This window comes from Mya arenaria, chromosome 14 (genome assembly GCF_026914265.1).
Source record: "Mya arenaria isolate MELC-2E11 chromosome 14, ASM2691426v1".
NCBI lineage: Eukaryota > Metazoa > Mollusca > Bivalvia > Myida > Myidae > Mya > Mya arenaria.
Genome location: NC_069135.1, coordinates 28,705,989 through 28,730,105, shown reverse-complemented (window position 1 = coordinate 28,730,105; position 24,117 = coordinate 28,705,989). Strand labels below are relative to the sequence as shown.

Sequence of the window (24,117 nt, the reverse complement as noted above, 5' to 3'; positions counted from 1 at the left end):
ATACGGAAACCGGGGATCGGCTTCATGTATATGATGCAATAAAACGAAATATATGAAAAGTATATAATCTTTACTTCTCATATTCCGGTCACTGAATTCACGCTTAATTGTACTTATTTTTTATGATGTTGCCAAGTGTATAATTTTGGCCGAAAAAATAATACTTAAACCAATACTGCAATATAACAAAATATGCGCACCACTCGCCGTTGCAAACCGGAACCCTCACAATTATTTCAATACGGTGCCCCCCCCCCCCCTCCCACCCCCGACTGTTTAAACAAAAAAGTTACTTCTGTAACAATCTCGATCCTTTACAACTAGACAATGATTGCTAACTTATTCATAGCATTGATTATTATGTTCGCGCACATTCATGACACTATTTTATTGTCACAAAATGTTCCAGTACCACTAGTAGCGGTGTCAGTCCTGATATATATTTTGATAATGTTGGTATTCAATGCCGGAACGTTAACCTATATATATAGGGACTCTCATTCACCTTTATCTACATGTACGTAAATATTTTGGAAAACATATCGTTCTCAGTGTGGATTTGATCGGAAATCGGCATTTTTTTTAATGTGAGCAAGACCGTCGGTTAAGTTGTATAAACGCACTTTGTTATGATTGCCATTTTTTTATACTGTCGGAGAAAGCCGCAGTTTTTACAGCTGAATAACAGTAGCATTCTGTGGTCGCCCAATTTAAAATGGTATAATTGCGCTCTGATACGTTCGATTTATAGCGCGGAACGGTCTGCACTCGCCGAATGAGCCTTGCCCGAGTGCGAGTGTAACTAATAATAAGCTTACATACCAAAACATATACAGTGTGTCGATGAAGATTGTGGTGAGGTTGAAAAGTGACATTATCGTGCACATAAAGTATAGTAAAACATACCGAAAATACATCTAAATTATCTATGGCATTGTTTTTGAATTTGTTTTACATACATATCTCGAAAGCATTACCAAAAATAGTCCCCGGAAGTAGTTTACGTTATATTATATAATAATATTTTCTTACGGTTTTGTGTGCACGTGTACTTTTGTAGAAAAAAAGTCACAAAGAAATTTCCCAAAACGATCCTTTACAATGAATATGTGTTCATCTGCGTCATGCTTCATATCGCAACTGCCGTCACAAGTGTATTTGATAGGATATGGTCAAATTACGTGTGTTATAAACCCTTAATGCGTTTTTCAGTGTGTGTATACCACGTGATAAATTACGTCATATATGCTACGTCGGAAGGCAACATTTTGCATAAAATGAAGACTTAAATCAAAGATAACTTTTCTTTAACTACACCATTTTAAATAAAACAAAAGGCAGTCTATGCCACTTAAAGAGCCCCGCCTTCGTTTTATTACCGAAGTTTGATTAGGTGATTAGTTTTCTCAAACACTTCAACAAACCTGTTTCCATAATAATGTTTTGACAGTGCTCCGTCAAACGGCCGTATTGTGAAAAGGTTTTTCGAAGTGTTTGAAGAAACTTAAAACTCTCAATCAAACTCTGGTAAAAAAAACGAAGGCGATCATGGCTCCGTAAGAGCCGTAGACTGCGCTATGTTTCATCTAATATGGTGAAGAAATAGTGAAGTTATCTTTGTTTGAAGTCTTCATTCGAAGCAAAATATGGCCTTCCGACGTAGCATTTATTACGCAATTTATCACGTGGTATACACACACTGTTTTTGTTGATACCAAACTAGTTTTGCTTGAAGTAACAAATGTATCGGTATTTGTACAGTTTCCACCACATGCTGTGGCTTCTGCATGTCCATTATTTCTTAATTTCTTCAAATTAATGATACAGCAGATGGTCGTTTGCCTGTCTTAAATAAATGGTGTTTAAACACACGTGTTGGATCACTGTCCGTCAAGTGTTTTTCAAAGGGAGCTAGTTTTGAATGGAACGGACAGACGATAGTTTCAAAAACCGGTTCGGCTTTTGTAAAACGAACGATAACATTGATTTTCATTTTATTTGTAACTGTCACAACAAAAACACAGTTCGTGAAACCAAACCTGGTTTATAACCAACAAAAACACCCTTAATGTTGAAGGTCTCTCAGGTCTAGTTTAAGGAATGTGATGCATGATAATCCCCTGCTGTGCATCTCCTGCTAATCGCACTGGTGTCACAGTAGGGGCCACTTTCCTGTGAATTGATTTATCGGCTCAGGGCCATTTAGGGTCCATTTTTATAATTAAACCGCGAAAACTGCACAACAGGATACTCAGATTGAAGATCTGATAAGCCAATTAGGCAATAAGATTATGATCAATTAACAGAGGTTGTGTACTAATACACGGTAGTTTTTTTTTTGTTGTTGTTGTTTTGTTTTGTTGGTTTTTTTTGGGGGGGGGGGGTGGGGGGGGGAGATCACTTATAGAAGGCTTAAACTTGGCCTTTTACCAAAGGAAGCCAACAGACGAAAATAATTTACTTAAGTATGTTTCATCGATTAGCCACGGACGTTGAACTTATACCGATACAATTAAGTCTACCCTTCAAACTCTTGGCCGCGTTTCTCACCGACAGGACCTTTATTAGGGTGAGGAATCACGTGACTTCAACGGGGATTTCTAATAGGTCGCCACGGGTCAAAATCGATGTAAACGAACAAGAAAGTGACTTTAATTCCTGAATAGCTGTTCATACAGGGAGAAAATGTTGATAACATATGTAGTCTTTGATTTGATAACAAAATTTAAAGCGGTCTATAATGGTCATTGAATTGAATTACCAAATGTCTTAAGCTTCCCGATTCTCTTGAAACTTGGTAGACATTCGGCATTAATCATATCGACCTTTCTATGGATGCAATTTTAGTCAAATAAAGTATACAAAGCCTGAAAGTTGATTTTCTATTTTTTTTTATTTAACATGTGAACTTTTTCAATTATAAATAAAACAATAAAACCCAAACACAACTTAACAATCTTTTTTCAGTTTATTTCAAAAGGAACATGGTAATATGAAACAAATCGCACTCTGTGTAAGCAACATTTACTAATACAACAACAATGTAAAAAAGTCCGACTACTTTGACCTGTCTTGGAAATGACTAAATCTAATCTTCTGCCGCTCCTAATGACGCTAAGTTTATCAATGGCTATTTAAAATTTAAATCTTGGACTTAATTGAAAGAAACTTGTATCAAAAGTACGACCAATACTTTTGGTCATTGCAATCGGACTATATTACGCATTACTTCAAGGGAAAGCCATGACAACAATGTTAAGGCTCTATCACAAAATATACGGTAAACTGGCGAAAATAAATACCAGATTGTGGGAAATATTTATTGCATTTTACATATTTACCTACTAAGAACATGATGACCAATTGAAAAACATTATATGAGCTGCCATGTTGGAAACTAGTAACACAAGAAAGACAACTCAACTTGAAATCTTTGTCATTGGACGTGCCATTGTAAACACTGTGCAAAACTTAGGAAAAATGCTTGGACTTTTCGTGTAAGTAGAATGATAAACCTAGGAAAGACTAACTAATAACACTCTTGAATTTCAAACAAATGTAATACAGTGTATATGATTTTTAATAAAAAAAAGCATAATATTTGTCTCTCAGATATTGTTTAAGAATCAATGTTGTTAACATATTTGTAAATGTCTAAAAGTAAGTATGTATTATATTTTGTTCAGAAGTGGTAGCAAAATCAGTTTTGACATTGTATGAAAAAGATTTGTCAATTAACTACTGTTAAATAACATTTCATTCGTACATGTGTAAATAAGTTGTTTTTAAAGACGTATAATACCTATAATAATGGCACCTTATATTCATAAGACGGTTGTTAAGATGAGAATTGGCACACTCAGCACAAAAATAGAACACTTTCATACCATGGATTCAATGTGATTTCTTGACTGATCTGAGCATCATAAAACAACCAATCAAAGTTACTATCATTACAGCATAAAAGTTATAAACATGTTTTTAACATTTACAAAAGTTTGGAATATCCGATATTGTAACTGTATCTTTTTTTCATATAGTGCGTGCACCAATATTGTATTTATGGAAATAACATATATAGAAATATAAATATATATTGCACATTCTCCGATACCACGCTTGATTAATAAATGCATCGTACAATTATAATGTGTGTAAATATATTAAACGATATGTAATGTTAATTCCTAGACTTCTTTTGATTGCTTCCGGATGTATTCTCGTCGTCATCATCTTTACCAAATATCGTTGATTTAACAAGATCAAATAAATCTATTTCCTCTTCGTGCACATGTTCATCTTTTAAGGTAGTTTGATGCTTAATTTTGCTGTTTTTATTTTTCTTTATTATATTAGCTTGTTGTTTATTAATTTTGGCTTTTGGAATGTTTTTCATTACCTTTTTCCGCGTATCATCATCATCTTCAGAAAGAAACAAGTTTTTAATGCTTCCTACAATTTTTCCAAATAAACTCTTACCACCTCCATTCTTTTCATCATTATCATCGTCATTGTCATCATGATCATTATCATTTGCTTGCTTTAAGTTCCGTTTTTGGCCCTTTTCCTTGTTATCTGGTATTCCATCACCATCTGCATCTTCTTTATTGTCTGGAATACCATCACCGTCATCATCATCGTCAAGTTCGTCAGGTATTCCATCATTGTCATCATCTTCATCAAGATAGTCGGGAATTCCATCTCCATCTGTGTCGATTTCTTTCCAGTCTGGAATTCCATCACCATCATCATCTTCGTCCAAATAATCGGGAATACCATCTCCATCCGAATCTAATTCATTTTCATCACTGATACCATCTCCATCATCGTCATCATCCTCATCATTTGGAATTCCATCACCATCAATATCGTCATCTAAATAATCTGGAATCCCATCACCGTCCGTATCCTTTTCTAGATAATCAGGTATACCGTCTCCGTCATCATCGTCGTCTTGCTCGTTAGGGATGCCATCACCATCAATATCATCATCTTGATTATTTGGAATGCCATCGCCATCGATGTCATCGTCGAGATAGTCAGGAATACCGTCGCCATCAGTATCCTTTTCTTTCCAGTCGGGAATTCCGTCACCATCCGAATCCTTTTCCATCCAATCTGGAATGCCGTCACCATCGTCATCTTGATCATTTGGAATGCCATCACCATCAACATCTTCATCTTGGTCATTTGGAATACCATCGCCATCAATATCCTCATCTAGGTAGTCGGGGATTCCGTCACCATCAGTATCCTTTTCTTTCCAGTCAGGAATGCCGTCACCGTCATCGTCGTCATCTTGATTATTTGGAATGCCATCTCCGTCAATATCATCATCAAGGTAGTCAGGAATTCCATCACCATCGGTATCCTTTTCTTTCCAGTCTGGAATGCCGTCACCGTCATCGTCGTCATCTTGATTATTTGGAATGCCATCTCCGTCAATATCATCATCAAGGTAGTCAGGAATTCCATCACCATCGGTATCTTTTTCTTTCCAGTCTGGAATGCCGTCACCGTCATCGTCGTCATCTTGATTATTCGGAATGCCATCTCCGTCAATATCATCATCAAGGTAGTCAGGGATTCCATCACCATCGGTATCCTTTTCTTTCCAGTCTGGAATGCCGTCACCGTCATCGTCGTCATCTTGATTATTTGGAATGCCATCTCCGTCAATATCATCATCAAGGTAGTCAGGGATTCCATCGCCATCGGTATCCTTTTCCTTCCAATCTGGAATGCCGTCACCATCAGAATCTTTTTCCATAAGATCCGAAATACCATCGCCATCATCGTCATCATCCTCATTATTTGGGATTCCATCGCCGTCGATGTCATCATCTAAATAATCTGGAATCCCGTCACCATCGGTGTCCTTTTCCAGGTAATCCGGTATACCATTGCCATTATCATCATCGTCCTTGTCGTTTGCAATACCATCTCCATCTATATCGTTGTCTTGATCGTTGGGAATACCATCACCGTCGATATCATCATCAAGATAATCGGGAATACCATCGCCATCGGTATCTTTCTCTTTCGAATCAGGTATTCCATCCCCATCATCGTCATCATCTTCACTGTTTGGAATCCCGTCGCCATCAATATCATCGTCCTTTTCATTTGGGATACCGTCACCATCAATGTCATCATCAAGATAGTCAGGGATACCATCGCCATCTGTATCTTGTTGTTTCCAATCCGGGATGCCATCACCATTTGCGTCTATTTCATTGCTGTCAGGAATCCCATCACCATCGTCGTCGTCATCCTTATCATTTGGAATACCATCTCCATCTATGTCGTCATCAAGATAATCTGGTATCCCGTCTCCGTCAGTGTCCTTTTCTTTCCAGTCCGGTATTCCATCACCATCGGAATCTTCCATTGAATCCAAAATACCATCTCCGTCATCATCGTCATCCAATTCATTTGGAATACCATCGCCATCAATATCGTCGTCAAGATAATCTGGTATTCCGTCTCCGTCAGTGTCCTTTTCCTGCCAATCGGGAATACCATCACCATCATCATCATCGTCTCGGTCATTGGGAATTCCATCACCGTCGATGTCATCGTCTTCATCATTTGGAATTCCATCCCCATCTATATCGTCATCCAAATAATCTGGAATACCATCTCCGTCAGTGTCTTTTTCTTTCCAGTCGGGAATTCCATCACCATCAGAATCTGTTTCCATCCAATCAGGAATGCCATCCCCATCATCGTCGTCGTCTTGCTCATTTTTAATGCCGTCGCCGTCAATATCATCATCTTGTTCGTTCGGAATACCATCGCCATCGATATCATCATCAAGATAATCTGGAATTCCGTCACCATCCGTATCCTTCTCTTTCCAATCCGGAATTCCATCACCATCGGAATCCTGTTCCATATAGTCAGGTATCCCATCTCCATCATCGTCATTATCAAGATCATTTGGAATACCGTCACCATCAACATCATCGTCGTCATCATTCGGTATACCATCCCCATCTATGTCATCATCCAGGTAATCAGGGATTCCGTCGCCATCTGTATCTTTTTCTTTCCAATCTGGAATACCATCGCCATCTGAATCCAAATCTAAGTTATTCGGTATACCGTCTCCGTCGACGTCATCGTCTTTGTCATTTGGAATACCATCCCCATCAATGTCATCATCAAGGTAATCGGGGATACCATCGCCGTCTGTATCTTTCTCTTTATCGTCAGGAATACCATCTCCGTCGTCATCATCGTCCTGATCATTTGGTGTTCCATCACCGTCAATATCGTCATCAATATCGTTTGGTATACCGTCGCCATCAATATCGTCGTCTAAATAATCAGGTATACCATCTCCGTCTGTATCTTTAAATTTGCCAGTTCGTTGCCCACCAGAATCGATATCTTTATCGTTTTTGATTCCATCGCCGTCAATATCGTCATCATCTTCATTTGGTATTCCATCACCATCAATATCATCATCCAGATAGTCTGGGATACCATCTCCGTCGGTATCCCTTTGTTGATAATCCGGAATACCATCGCCATCATCGTCATCATCTAGTTCATCCGGTATGCCATCATTGTCATCGTCATCATCTAGGTAGTCAGGAATTCCGTCTCCATCTGAATCGAGTTCCTTTTCATCTGGAATACCGTCATTGTCGTCGTCATTATCAATGGAGTCCGGTATTCCGTCACCATCTGAGTCTTCCAGATTGTCGGGAATTCCATCGCCGTCGTCATCATCATCTTCCTCGTTAGGAATTCCATCTCCGTCTATATCATCATCAAGATAGTCTGGTATTCCATCGCCATCAGTGTCTTTTTCAAGATAATTTGCTCTTTCATAATCATAATTATCGTCATCTTCCTCATTCAAAATTCCATCTCCATCTATATCATCATCCTCTTCATTAGGAATGCCATCACCATCAATATCGTTGTCAAGATAATCAGGAATCCCATCTCCATCGGTGTCCTTTTCCTTCCAATCAGGAATTCCATCCCCATCCGAATCTTTTTCAAGGATATCAGGTATACCATCACCATCGCTATCTTCCTGGTCATCAGGAATGCCATCCCCGTCGTCATCTTCGTCAAGGTCGTCAGGGATTCCATCTCCGTCTGAATCTTGTTCTTTGTCATCTGGAATGCCATCGCCATCATCATCATCGTCAAGATAATCCGGTATTCCATCTCCGTCCGTATCCTTTTCTTGATCATCGGGAATACCGTCACCGTCATCGTCGCTGTCTAAAACATCTGGTATTCCGTCTCCATCGGAATCTTCTTTGTCATCTGGAATTCCATCATTGTCGTCGTCATCGTCCTGATCATTTGGAATACCATCACCATCAATATCGTCATCAAGGTAGTCAGGGATACCGTCTCCATCTGTATCCTTTTCTAGATAATCAGGTATTCCATCACCATCAGCGTCGTTGTCTTGGTCGTCAGGAATGCCATCATTGTCATCGTCATCGTCAAGATAGTCGGGAATACCATCACCGTCTGTGTCTTTTTCTTTCCAGTCAGGTATTCCGTCACCGTCGGAATCTTCGTCTTCACTGTCAGGAATGCCATCATTGTCATCATCGTCATCAAGATAATCAGGAATGCCGTCGCCATCTGTATCTTTTTCCATCCAGTCTGGTATACCATCACCGTCGGTGTCAATATTCTTACAATCGTCTCCGTCGCATTGCCCTGCCTCCTCTGTATCGGGAATGCCATCATTGTCATCGTCCGGGTCAAGATGATCAGGAATACCATCTCCATCGGAATCCTTTGTATCAGAACTGCTCCACATGCCCATGAGTTTCCTTTTGCAGAAAGTGCACGTTTCCTGAAATGTATATCATTATATCATGTTCACACTGATAATGCTTTTATGATAGTAATATATGTTTGAGTCATCTTCCAGTCAGGAGTTGAAAGCGAACAGTTCTCAAAATTCAAATGCTGTTTATTTGTCTGTCTAGTGACACATTCATCGGGCATCTTGAATAGAAATGCTAATTATTTTAATAACACAAACGACATGCTTGTTATTATCACAATACTGGTGCAGCATGCAGTTTTTGTTAAGAACATAATAAAATGACCTACTTATCCGTGAAATATTTTTTCTTCTCAAATGCATGATAACGACCGAAGAAAAAAGTGAAAACTATACATACTTTGTCCTGTGATGTCACTGCAGTACGTATTTCTTAGGAATTTGATGGCGATAGTTCCTTATTTCATTTTATAAACTGAACACTCATGACAGCAAATTAAATAATATATGAAAATAATCCAAATCGACATACTTGGTGATTTGGTGAGATGGAGCAACACATGTACCTAAAAATCCCAAATTGCGATATCAATGCACAAAGTACAAGCGCTGAATATATAAGTTAACTATTAACCAACATGATAAAAAAAAGAAATTTCGTGATATGTTTGTTTTGCTTAAAGTGACACTCTTATTCAAATCAATACATACACATATATTACAAACAAATTTTGAGTGATGAATCTTTAAATACTTACTGAATAATGCATTTATGGAAAATATCAATTATTGATAATAAGATTGTAACAGTGTAATTAATAGCTGAAAACGCAAAAGTATTAAATGATTGGCGAGAGCTAAAATATTTACAGTGATCCACTATCGTCTCATTTGGTACAAATACCGTGTTTTCTGCACCTTTCTTTCAAAGAACCATGGTCTTCGACATTTATTCATCCTTTTTAATATATTTAACTAATTGTATTTAATATTGTAAATCTTATTTAGAGGTAAGAGTGCATCTTTGACAAAAGAAAACGCCTCTATCAGTTCAAGTCTGTTCTATTTATCAGCTAAGTCTATAAATGGTATTATGACTTATAGAAACTCGATGTATACCAAAAACCCAGGTGCGCTAAATGATTGAAAGTATAGTTCCATCATGACATCGCCGTTGAGTTCTGCATTATACATGTATATGTATTAGAAAATTGCTACAAAAATGCAAATATCTGACATTATAGTTTACTTTCAAAAGTTTTATTTTTTAGACGTTTAAACTTCTATTGACAATTAGGGACATTGCTTCTCAGTGTATGAACAAATGCTTTGATAAAATACATATGATGTTTATCAAACCTCTGATCAACGAAACAAATGTGACGTTCAATAAATATAAAGCTACGGTAAGTCATGAACACTTCTTGTGCAGTTTGTATCCGAAAACGAAATCCTCGTTTCCATTGCGTTGAATAACATAACTTTTGTGACATCTTTGAACCAACTTTAATACCAGACGAAACTTTGCAGACTTATTGGTACCATTATATGACATACATGTATGTATACCAATTAAAAAGGAAAACGCTATATAATCTTGATCCTCGAGTTGGCTGCCTTATTTTCACGTTATTCAATCCGGAGTTGTTAACGTCACTGAAGTTTCAAATTAATAACGTTTACATAGTGCATGAATTAAGCTGCAGCTGCAATGGGGATATTAGACGAAAGTGTTGTGAGTTTTTATTGATGTAAGTATATTAAAGGTACATTATTAATCTTATTGTTAACATACCTGTGATGAGATACATAACGATGGTTATAACTTATAACATTTCTAAATATGCTAATGGAATGAAGAACTAAACTCATATCTTGATTGTCCGTCGAAGAATAAAATCACACTCGAAAAATGTTAAGCAATTAATTGGACAATTGCACCCGCAACGTAGTAGGCAAGAAAGAGACAATTGGCAATTGTATGGTGACAAAGAGATCACTAATGACGTCACATATTAACTCATACATTTACATTCGCATTAACTGGTAAATACTATTTAAGCCAATGGTGGATTTCACCAGTTGTGCACACATTCCCATGCAAAATGTCCGAGTCCTCACATGAACACCCTTAACACATCGATGCAGGGTCTTTAAACGCTCCTGCATTCTATTCATGGCAATTCACAAATAATATTTTTCAGGAAGCCACTGTAAAAATAATTGTGTGTTGTAAAAAACATTACTTATTATATGTTTAGCAGTATTGTGCTTTAACTTGCAAGGTCCGTAACAACACTGTTGCAAAACATAATTGTGAATACATGTCTATATATCAATAACTGGTAAAGCCTAAACGGCAACGCACACATACATAATATGTATTGATAATGGACACACAACCTGGATATGTTCGATAAGTTTTAAGATATAACCTACAAGGCCATCGCCATCTTTATCCGTTTCATGAACGCCAATGATGTCATCACTATCATTCATATCATCCAGAATGAAGTTTCCATGTTCATCTGTATCTAAGTCATTGATTATTCTGTCATCGTCTACATCACTACCATCTTAATGCTCTATCGCATCATTGTTATCAATTCATCTGAACTGCCATCATCATTATCTAAATCATCTTGAACACCATCTCCGTCAGTTTCATTTTCGAATAAATCCAATATACCATCGTTGCCCTCGTCACTGTAAATCTTATTAATACCGTCGCCATTAGAAGTTTATTCATTAACATCTGCAGTTCCATCGTTGTTATCGTCATTACCAATTAAATCAGGAATTGCGTCAGTGTCAGTGTCGTGTTCATCATTTTCAATGCTATCAGAAATCCCGTTATTGTCACTGTCATTGGGGACATCTTCCTCGTAAGTGTCTCGTTCTTCATAATCAGGAATACCATCACCAGCATCATCTCTATCAAGATCGTTGATCACTCTATTGCAATGACCATCTTTCTCGTCGACGGCGTTAATTCCATCGTTGTCGTCGATGGTATCAATTCAATGGCTTCAAGAATATCGTCACCATCTTATCTGTCTAGACAATCAATCACTCCGTCCCCATCTGTGCCTCTTTCGTTAACACCATTAACTTTCCATTTCACCTGGAATACCATCGTTATTCACATCACTGCCCATATCATCAGGAATTAAATACACCTCTTTCGTTATATCTAGTATTCCTGTGCTGAATATCTTTAAAATTGTGTAATCCTACCGTTGTCAACATCGTTATCTAGGTCATCTGGGATACCTTCACCATCTGTGTCTTTATCGTTTCAATCGCAGATTCCATCAATGCCTTATTATCAACATCGAAATCAGAAATATCATCATCCATGTCATCGTGACATATTCGTCAGGTATTCTATACGTGCTACGTTCAACTTATCTGGAATTGCATTGTGATTTCCTTCCAATCCATTCATGAAGTTCGAGTATCCCATCATTATCATCATCGTCGTCAAGTACATCCTTTACGCTATCAATATCATGTTCTCCATCAACATAGCCAATTAGTCCATTCCCATCGCTATCGTTTTCAAAGTAATTAAGAATCCCACTACCACTAGTGTCAACATCATTGTCATAAATTATCCCATCCTGATCTTATTTGTTTCTTAAAAATCCTGCATCTATACCATCGCCGTCACCATCCAGATCTACTAATTCGTAAATACTGTCATTATAATCACCAGGATCTAAGTATTTTGGTATTCTATCACAATCAGTGTCAATCCCATCATGGTCAGTAAACTTTAACAAACATAGGTAGTTTAAACTTATTTACTTTTCAACGATTGTGAGACTATTTATAACAGCATTGTATTAATCATGAGTATCACTATCCTTGGAACAATGGTACACGATATATATTTTATGGCGGATCCAAACTACCCGGCGAAAACCACTTGTCTGGATTTGAGAATCAAATCTGGGATGCCTTGGTAAAAAGTGAGTGTGCTAACCACTGCATTAATGACCATCAAACTGACCTTTTTCAAGATCAAAAAGAAAAATAATGTAACAAATGCCTTGAATCATACTTCGTCTCTGACCTAGTGACTAGATATTTATTTTACAAACATCCTGGCCCAGTTGGATAAGAAAGAGTTGATCAAGAGATATCACAGGAACCTGACAAATGCCCCCAACCGTGCCTTGTCAGACATTTGTATATGATGCTGTACATTTTTGAAACATATTAACTAAGCTATAGATGAAACACTAAATAATGCTTAAACATTTGTATTCAGATGTGAGTTTGACCGTTGAAATGCTCAGAGCCAAATGGCAAATGTTGTAATGTATGCTTGATTATACATGTAATGATTAAGAGTTACAAAGTTATGGCCAAGACACAAATCATTACTATGAAATCCATATCAGTGACATTGACATTTGAGGTGTTCAGATCAAATTGGCCATTATGTATGTTTGATTAAAATTTTCAAAAGTGACCAGGGGTGGATCCAGGATTTGCAAAAGAGTACCACCAGTATCCGCTAGTGGAGACAGAGTTTCAGCTGAAACACAAACCACTCCTTTGCAATGACTATCAGACTCCACTGACTACTAGATGTGACCTCGATCTTTGATGTGCAAAACACCATTCCATGCTGCTATCAAAGTCTTTATTAAAATTATCAAAACTGACAAAGATGCAATGGAAACCCAAATATTGACCACAAAGTATGGCCTTGATCTTTCTGATGAGAAAACAAATGCTCTTCACAACACACCTTTCTATACTGCTCTACAATTCTTTGAAGGTTGATAGAAGTTGCAATGTTACAGCTGAGACACAAATCATAACTTTGAAATTTCTATCTGGCTCCAGTGACCACTCAGTGTGACCTTGACCTTTGACACACACTTTTCCTTGCTGATCTACAAATCTGAGAAGTTTGATTGAAATCTGAAAGTGACAAAGTTGCGACTGAGATATGACGCTAATAGAGATACTGGCAGAAGAACTGATAGACAGTGTGCCTACCACATGACTTCCTTCGGAGGCACAAACCAGCCATAGCCAGTAGATAATTAACACAGTAGCCGTTAATCAAACATGGCTATTACACATTACACATTATTGGTGCTTGACTTACATGTTAATAAGGCAATCATTCTAGCCAAGTGTAGAAAATGTCTTCAGATTATTAAAAAAGACCTACCCTTCTATAATCTAGTGGCCTACTGTTTGACACTAAATAACACATTTATGGACCTAGCACTCAAACAAGTGGGCGAAAATGGCCCTTAATCACTAACTTGATTGGGTTAAGGGTTCTAGAGTTATTGATCGGATAACATACTGGACGCTGCCCGCCTCATGCAGTTTGGAGTTGATATCCTTAATGACAGCAATACAATAAAATAGTTATATATATATAAAATAAATAAAAACAACAACAAAGAGAACACTCTTGATAAAGGGGTCACATAAGGATCAACATTTCTGTGAAATTATTTTGAAATTGGGTCAATGGTTTCTAAAGAGGAGATTTTGGATGATTTCAAAAAGACATATGGAATAAAGAAGCCCCCTAGCCCCTAAACATGAGTTAAAGGCATTTGATAGCGGTCAACTAAGGAAAATTTCTGTGAAATTATTTTGAAATAGGGCCAAAACTTTCTAAGGAGGTTTTCAAAGTTTTTCATATAAACACATATAAAAGTAGCCCTGCTCCTGGTGGCCATGTTTTTTTTTAAAGAATCAACATGGGGTGAAGGAATTTGATTGGGGGTCACCTAAGGAACATCTCTGTGAAATTATTTTAAAATCAGGCCAGCGCAAGTTTCCATAAAGACATATAGTGAAAAGTAGCCCCATCCTGTGAGATCATGTTTTTCAAAGAAACAGCATGGGTTAATAAATTTGAAACAGGGTCATCAAACGAATATTTTTGTTACTGAGATGATTTTCAGTTTTTCCTATCAGTTACCATGGCAACCAAAGTTCTACTTTTATTAATGGAAACTAAGAACAATATTTTGTTGAAATTGTCCCTGTGGTATAGGAAGATTTAGTTGTTTGAAGGAAAATACATGCCCGATAACAGATGACGTTGAACAACCACTCTGTCACAAGTTGCTCAGCTTAGCTAAAAAAAGGAAAAGCAAAAGAATACAATGTTTTAATTTGATGATGCGACATATCTAGATTGTTAGTATTAAATGTTTATAAAACATTTTTCCAGGTGACATACTTTTTAACTGACATGACCCTTAATGACACAATGACAAACGTGACAAGTACTTCATAGAGACAATTTTGACTAAGGGTCAAAGCATGTCCTTCAAAAAGTCAATGTTTTTCAAACCTTTCTCATAGCGACCTTTTAAGACTTTGTTAGGGACCATAATCAGTTTCTCAAAGATCTCACAAAGTGGCATATTTTGACATGTCCTATAAGCATTTCAGTGTTGATGAGTTTTTAGTATAGGACCTATTAATATACCTTCTGAGCTTACGTGATATCCCCTGGCCCTCATTTAATGAAATAAAAACATGGTGACAGTAAAAAGAGGATCTAGTTAAAGAAAAAAGGCACTTTTTTATCATTTTAAATGAAATAGTCAGACAGCGTGCTCGACTACGCCACTTTGACTTAGAAGTGAATACAATAACAATGTAATATGTGCCTGTCAAAAGCAATAAAACAATCAAATTAAAAAGTGAACAAGAATCGCAATGTGACAAAACCAGGTTTTTAATGATTGGCAGAAGAGATTCAGTTTCAACTGCTTTTTTCTATTTTTTGTAACTGTGACCTTGATCCTAAGGGCCCCAAATACAATCCCATGGAAGTCCTCCATAAACTCTTCCTACATATCAAGTTTGGTCACAGTATGTGAACCATAACTGAAACAGTAATCTATTTTTATAAACAGTGACCTTGACCCTAGGGAGCCTAAAGGCAATTCATTTAAAGCTCTGCATAAACTTGTCCTATATACCAAGTTTGGTCACAGTACTAACCATATTTCTATTTTAGCACCAGTGACCTTGACCTAGACCATAACTCTCGAGGCCCAAAACACAATCTCAGGAAAGGTCTCTATAAACTCTTCCTATATACGAAGTTTGGTCACAATATGTAAATCCTTACTTAAGTTATTCAATACCAACCCTTTTTCTATTAATAGTAACCCTGACCTTGATCCTATGGGTCTCAAACGCATTCCAAAAAAAGGTCTCCATTAATTCTTCGTATATACCAAGTTTGGTCTCTTTATGTCAAACCTAGCTAAAATTATTTGATACATAAGGTGACTTTGATGCTGCCCTCCCACCATCCCGCCCAAACAACGACTCAAGTCATTCAAATAACTTGATTTCCAATTATGAAAATGTGGTTAAGAATATATACAAATATGCCTTTCAAAGGAAATTAAAAAATAAAATAAAATCAAGGGCCATAATTTGTATTTAGGCTTTTAACGGAGTTATGTTTCTTGTTGTAAGATGGTCGTTAATAATTTTGAATTTTATTAAGTGCATTTAATGAATGGTATAGAAGTTTTTTTTATTAAAATCCCAACTTGCCCTTAACTTTTACTTGCCTAAAACTTTAACCTAAGTCAATCAGGGGCCATAACTTGTATTAAGGATATGGAGTTATGTAACCTCATTGCGTGATGGTCCTGAACAATTGTGTGAAGTATTAAGTCAATTGAATGAAGGGTATAGAAGTTATTAAACAATATCCCAACCTGCCCTAAAACTTTAACTTAAGTTCCATAGTCAATCAGGGGCCATAATTTGTTTAAAAGATAATGTGGAGTTATCTAACCTTATTATGTGATGGCTCTGAACATCTGTATGAAGTATTAAGTCAATTGAATGAATAGTATTGGAGTTTTAAGTGAAAATCCCAACTTGCCGTAAAACTTTAACCTGCCCTAAAACTTTAACCTAAGTCAATCGGGGGCCATAGCTTGTATTAAGGATAATATGGAGTTATCTAACCTCATTATGTTATAGCTCTGAACAACTGTGTGAAGTATTAAGTCAATTGAAAAAAGAGTATTGGACTTACAAGTGACAATCCTAACTTGCCCTAAAACTTGAACCGGATGCCGACGCCAACGCTGGGGCGAGTAGTATAGCCCTCCTTATACTTCAAATAATAGGCTAACAAGAGCTGTCCCAGTATGTGACGAATGCCCCCGATTGTGATATTGACCTATAAACAAGGTCAGTACATGAAAAGTTGATCTTGCCTTTACATGTCAAATACATATGGCAAGTTATTTTAAATTGCCTCTAAACATAAAAAATACCACCCATAGTTGACAACCGACACTGTTATGTCCTTATATATGCAGCATTCCATTGTGAATAAACACCCAAGTGTGACCTTGACCTTTGAGATAGGGACACGGGTCTGTCATGCGACACGTCGTCTTGGTATGTGGAACACATGTGGCAAGTTATTTTAAAATCTGTTTATACAAGGGAAAGTTACAGCCCGGACACGACAACTTATACTCTATGTCCTTATGCGCAGCATTCCATTGTGAATAAAGACTAAGTGTGACCTTGACCTTAGAGGTAGGGACACGGGTCGTTCACGCAACACGTTGTTTTGGTATGTGGAACACATGTGGCAAGTTATTTTAAAATCTGTTTATACAAGGGAAAGTTACAGCCCGGACACGACAACCTATACTCTTTGTCCTATATGCAGCACTCCATTGTGAATAAAGACTAAGTGTGACCTTGACCTTTGAGGTAGGGGCACAGGTCTTGCACGCGACACGTCGTCTTGGTATGTGGAACACGTGGCAAGTTATTTTAAAATCTGTCCATACAAGAGAAAGTTACAGCCCGGACACGAGTTATTGAGCCGGACACACAGACGGACAGACGGTGCGATTTTAATATGCCCACCTTCGGGGGCATAAAAAGTCCTCTTTTTGACCAAATATAAGTTATATAAATGATAATGCAGCATACCTTTGGGTTTCATATTCAAATATTCCGGTAGTTTTATAATATTTGTTGAAAGAAAAAGCCGTCTCTTCAGCATTCAGACTTTGTTTATTCTTTAACAATTCAAACAAAAAAGCAACACACTCTTATAAACATATTTATTTAATATTCACATCTTAAATACAAACAATCTGAGATGTCAAAATTTTCGTCATTTACTCAAAAACATCTTATACTCTCACAATCACAAACAGTTCATATATGACATGGGAAAAAATGAGAAGAAAACAAACATTTTTGGTGAAACATGATTTTTTTTACTTAATTTATACAACCATAATATACATATTTTGCAAATTTCTCCTGGAAAAGTAAGACTTAAGAATTCTTGTTTGAAGAACAGATACCTTAAAAAAAATGGTACATTTCATTTTACTAGCACTCAAGATGCATTAATATGCCCTTTGGAATGGAATGACTTATGACAAATGTAATAAGGTTAACTGTAAGTTTTGGACAGGAACATGCTATTTTAATGATATTTTATGTTTACAGATAAAGAACTAAATCAAAATGGTCCTCTAAAACACTAAGTATGAAACGGCAATATCACAATAATGAGCGCTGCTGAGTTATCACTTTCTACACAAAATTTCCATCTTTACACAATATCACTTGTATATTATATATTATGACTCATTGGTCTTAAATTTGGTTGCGAGCATGTTATTCACACAGATTCTTTTTTTAGTTATTTCGGTCATCTAGTTCAGCCTGCGCTTGCCAGCAATGCATCAAGTAGCTAGCTAAGTTTCAAACCAGTCAATACTCAATAATCAACTGATGATGAACATGATCATTAATTACATCATGCTGTCACTGCAGCATGATAATGTTCTGTAATGCTTTGTATATTGATCCATGAGAGATGAAACCGAGTGATATATTCTTTAAAATGCATTTATGTTACAACTCGTCATGATCATCGTCTTTCTGCAAAGATACAAAAGGGAGAGAATTGTAAGTTTAAGTTACAACTTACAATGAGTTATCTCCCTTTGCACCAAAGCTTGCCTGCCTGTTGTATGTGTTTTTTTGGTAACACCCATCGCATTACCCCCAGAAAACAAATAAAGTCTGAGTCGTGCTAAAACACATCAACTTTGATAACACTCATGTTTTTTTAAATTGTTTTTTTTTGTTTTTTGTTTTGCTTTGCACAATGAAATTGCAAAGCAAGTATTGAAAATATGAACATTTTACACATTGGTAAAATGCATCCAGTCAGAAATGAGGTAATGGGTAAAACGATGGTGCAAAACTCAGAATTTGGAACATGCATAACTGTTCAAAACTCTCTAATCACAAGAGCAACCATGGGAAAGAATTTAACCTTATGCATTCAAACGAGTTATATTTGTTAAGTTTTTTTCTAGATCTTGTTTTCAATAAATGAGAACAGTTTTTTAATGAGAAATAGAGTAAATTCTTTTAAACTCAAGGGAGCATACTTTGAATTGTATTTATTACTATAATGATCAGCTTCACAGTCCAAGTACTTCTAATGGGTTCCTATTTGGAATGAATCCCTTATGAACATTATTATATCTTTGTCTAAAAAGGTATAAGTATCTCCTTATTTATCCAAGGCCCTTGTTAAAAAGGATATGTAAAACTTATTTTTGGCCCTGGTTACTCCAAGTGAGCATGACTAAAACACACACAGGCAAAAGCTTCGGTACAAAAGGAAATTAATCAACAATAATATTAATCAAGGATGTTAATATGCCAAACTTTGGTTATTGTAATAAATACTTATACACATAAACAAAATTGAAAGTCTACATAGAATTGATAAAATGATGTGCATTTAAGGAAAGTATTGTGTATGTATATATTGGTGAAATGAAAAAAAAGTTTCTTTAACCTAACATCTTCTTTATCAACTTTCTTGTTTATAAAATTACAAATGTCTATTCAGCTAAATTATATCTCCATGCTTGGCTCAACTTTCATAACAGACAATTTCTAAAAATGTCACTTTATAATTTGAAACTAAACCAATACCAACCTATCCCTCAGAAAGATAAACAATAAATAAAATGACAACTCTGTATTGAAAGCTGAGCCATAAGGTAAGATGAACTGTGTAAGCACACTGAGACCAACCTTCTCTGCATCAGCATCCTCCCCGTCGGCATCCACTTCTTCATTGTCTTCATCATCGTCGGCGGCTTCTTCCTCCTCCTCAAAAACTGGCTCCTCTTCAACCTGGCGAGAGATTATGATAATGAAAATAAAAAATATAGGGTTTCTTTCATTGAATATCATTGTTTCTTTAACTGAATATCACTGTTTCTTTAATTGAATATCATTTTTTTTCTTTAACTGAATATCATTGTTTCTTTAATTGAATATCATTTTTTTTCTTAAATTGAATATCATTGTTTCTTACATTGAATATCATTGTTTCTTTAACTTCAATTGAATATCATTGTTTCTTTAACTAAATATTATTGTTCTTTAAATGAATATCATAGAATTTTTTTCATCCCTCAAATTGAATTAAATTGTGACAGTGGAAAGTTGGACTACATTATACAATATAAGCCTTCTATACTTTGTCCTTGAAAACATTAATGTTTTACCTTAGCATTCAAATCGACATCCATGGCATGTCGTAACATTTTCTCGATTCTTGTGGCGAAAGCTGCAGAATCAGGAACATTGAATCCCGAGCGTAAGGTGGCAGTCTCGAACATCACATATGCCAAGTCCTTCGCTGTATCATCCTCCTCATTTGCCTGAAAAGACAAAGAATAATCCGCAATGTAACATCAGGCATATATTAACTCATGTTACATGTAAAACCTTAATATGTAAAATATGGTTAAGTTTTCCACTGGTTACTTTGGCCAGTTTGCACATTAAGATGATTTTATAAGTTAATTGGATTAATTATTTTTAAATCAATAATAAATTTAGCTAACTTCAATCAAACTGAAGGTTTAATTAGTTTTATACAATTGGCTGCTTGTCTAGTAATGTGTTGCAGGTCAGTCAGAAATCATTTGAAAATATTGTAAAAGAAAAAAAAAAAATTCCAGTGTTTTAAAACATAGCAGTCTTACTATTTAAGCTTTATTCCTTACCTCAAGAACCATACATGTCGATTAATTAAATAAAAAAAACCCATACATGTCGATTAATTAAATAAAAAAGAACCATACATGTCGATTAATTAAATTTGTAAACATGGTTTGAAACAGTACGAAGATTTCCAATCTGACTCCATTAACCATTTACAAGTTTTTAACATATTGTTTAGATAAAACATTCCCTAAGAGAAAATACACTTACTTCTATTCTTGTTTTAAGTTCCTTTATCAATGGATGTCTTGGGTTGATTTCTAATGTTTTCTTCTGAGTAGCATAGTACCTGAAATGACAAAAAAATATTGATAAGATAAGCTCGGTGATTTTTGAACAATGGACATTATCAGGAAAAGATGAAAACCATTTTTATTTTTTCACCTTCCATAAAATTTATGTAATTATACAGAAATTTCAAAACAACTTCCATCTTGATAATGAAAATCATAGGATGAAAGTGAATAAATTCATGAAATAATTGTTAAAATAGTGAGTTAATGATAATAAATGCCTTGTGAATTTTGTTAATCTTAGCTTTGCCTAATTAATTCTGAAAACAGTCATCAAGCTAATGAACACTGTCAAGACATTAGGGAACACCTACTGTTGTGATGGGTCCTGTGACTTGGCATATGCCTGGGCCTTCATGATGCGTTCCATGTTTCCAGACCAACCGTACTGGCTGGCAACAAGAGCACATGGAGATTCTGTCAACCTTTCTGAAATTACGGCCTTCTCAATCTGTAGAGAGATGGGGAGACAATGAAAGTTTGCAAATTGAGTAAATAAGATGTACTATAAAGTATGATAAGACAACGGTGAATAAAAGTATGTTAATACAATAACTTGGTTCAAGCAATTTGTGACTGGCAAAATCATCCTGGCAAAATCATTAAGAAGCAAATTGATATATGGTCATTTTTTTAATAGTTTGAATCTTTATATGTCATATCTAGATATAAAAATCATTGGGTTAGCTGTTGAACCAGCAAATCCTCTTTGCTATTTGCTACAATCCTGACAACAAATCTGTCTGTAAAACACACAGCAACATTGGGCCTTCTTATAGAGAACAATAAGATAAAACAAACTCAGATAAGATGAAGAATTTCTGTTTGATAAACCAAGATTTACCTGCAATTTCATTTTTTGCATTCTTAGCATTGGTTTGGAAATATATATCTTAACACCGAAAAAGCAATTGTACAATATGTTTGTTGATAAGACATGGCCATTATGTACAATGCACAACAATAAAATATCTTTACCTGATCCTTGAGAGCACTTTCTTTCAGCCACTTCATAAGGGGCTCAAAGTCCTTCTCCAACCCTTCTTTGTATTCCTTTGCCTTTTCTGACTGGTCGATTTTGACTCCCTCTTTCGCAACATTCTGGAATTTCTTGCCCTCAAACTCGGGTAGAGATTGGATGCAGTATTCATCGACTGGTTCTGTCAGATACAGGACTTCATATCCCTTCTTCAGGAGTCGCTCAACGAACGGGGATTTCTCAACCTGTGAATAAAGGAGAAGTATGAGTTTTAAGTAAAAAGAGTGACATAATCAATGAATTATATCTTCAGAATGTACTACAGGTTCACAACGTCCAATGAAACTAAATTTTACTGGTATAATAATGACTTGTACTAAAATACTTCATTCTGAAATTAAATTTACAAAATTCTAACCCACCTCGCCACGGCTGGTACCGGCCATGAAGTAGATATGTTCCTGCTTTTCCTTCATTCTTTCGATGTAGTCCGCCAGTGAGGTCTGTTCGGTGTCAGAGTTGGAAGTGAAGAATTTGAGCAGCTTGGCAAGACGAGTCCTGTTAGAGTGGTCTTCAATGACTCCAAGCTTGATGCTGAAAAATGTGACAATATTTATGTATATTTATGTTAACATTTGTTATGAAATAAGAGTGCATATCCATACCGCAGCACTTGTCTGTATTCTTTAAATAAAAAAGGGGGAATAGCTCAACAATTATTGAAGCCAGGATTATGGGATTTGCAGTACATGTGTGCATTGTCTCTAGCAACATGTGTACCAAGTTTTGTTTAAATACTTTTTGTGAAAGGGTCAATGTTTAGGTGTTTGCAAGCCTACAATGATGCCAAGGCTATGATAATACATAAAAAAAGTTTTCTTTCAAAGGCAAAGTTATGTAAATTAGTTTGGAAGGGCTAATCTACATAATTCACCAGCAGAAAATGTTTTGCTATCACAAGCACCCATCAGTGAAGTAGGTGGGATTGGTCAAGTGGTATAGGTCTGCCTCTCACACAAGAATTGTAGATATGATACCCCCTCCAACGTTGATGGTGGACTAGTTGTATAGATGTCTGCCTCTCATCAAAAAGGTTGCGAGTTCAATCCCAAACAGTGTAACTTTCTAATCAATACTTTTTTCTACCCACAATACAGACTTGAGAATTCATAAAAATCTAACAAAACTCATGATCAAATATATACAAAGCAACTAAACCCTTACTTTGTAGAGTACTCCTTCCAGAACTTATCATAGTCTTCACCCTCAATCTTTTTTATCATATCAAGGGTCTTGCGAACCAGCTTCTTCTTGATCACCTTCAGAAGCTTGTGTTGTTGAAGAGTCTCGCGGGAAACATTCAGCGGAAGATCGTCAGAGTCAACTACGCCATTAACGAACGACAAGTACTTGGGCATCATGTCTTCGAAATCTTCTGTGATGAAAACACGCCGGACGTACATCTGGAATGAGCATTTACATAGCCAATGACACATATTACACCATGCTTTTCTTCAAGTCATCGGAATTCATTTATTACATTTGGAAGCAAGATTCCAGAAAAATCATAGCTATTCACATTTGTGTGAGGTACAAGAGTGATGAATCAGAATTAAATACAGCAGAGTATTTGGGCTACATAAGTGATGTATTTGAAAACGAGCAACCATTAAATTATCATTTTATAAAAAATCTTTTCAACTTAGAGCTTTACCTGTTTACCCAATTAATATATTATTATAAAACGTCTTCATAATTTTTCTGTCCAACAAATACCAGTTATATAAAACTGCTGACAAAATATTAGATCGCAGATTTTTATATTTCATTTCAAAACATGATGTTTTATGCATTTTTAAAAACTGTTTGTAACGGTTTAAGCCATAAAACATTAATTTTCGAACGGAAATATGATAATCTACAATCTGATTTTTTAGCAGCAATCTTATATCATTGGTATGCAG

General features: G+C 36.0%; 1 protein-coding gene across 2 annotated transcripts in view; it reads right to left on the bottom strand.

The window, feature by feature from the left end:
• Positions 1-2,949: 2,949 nt before the first annotated feature.
• LOC128216720 (uncharacterized) overlaps positions 2,950-24,117 on the bottom strand; it is a 34,193-nt gene continuing 13,025 nt past the window's right edge. For both annotated transcript variants that reach the window (XM_052923368.1, XM_052923369.1), the window contains exons 10-17: positions 23,378-23,616; positions 22,576-22,747; positions 22,153-22,398; positions 21,489-21,625; positions 21,092-21,170; positions 20,380-20,535; positions 19,901-20,002; positions 2,950-8,839 (exon numbers count right to left, since the gene is read on the bottom strand). In XM_052923368.1, the coding sequence (XP_052779328.1) occupies positions 4,181-8,839; positions 19,901-20,002; positions 20,380-20,535; positions 21,092-21,170; positions 21,489-21,625; positions 22,153-22,398; positions 22,576-22,747; positions 23,378-23,616 (5,790 nt within the window). In that variant the 3' untranslated portion in view covers positions 2,950-4,180. The remainder of the gene's footprint in view (positions 8,840-19,900; positions 20,003-20,379; positions 20,536-21,091; positions 21,171-21,488; positions 21,626-22,152; positions 22,399-22,575; positions 22,748-23,377; positions 23,617-24,117) is intronic.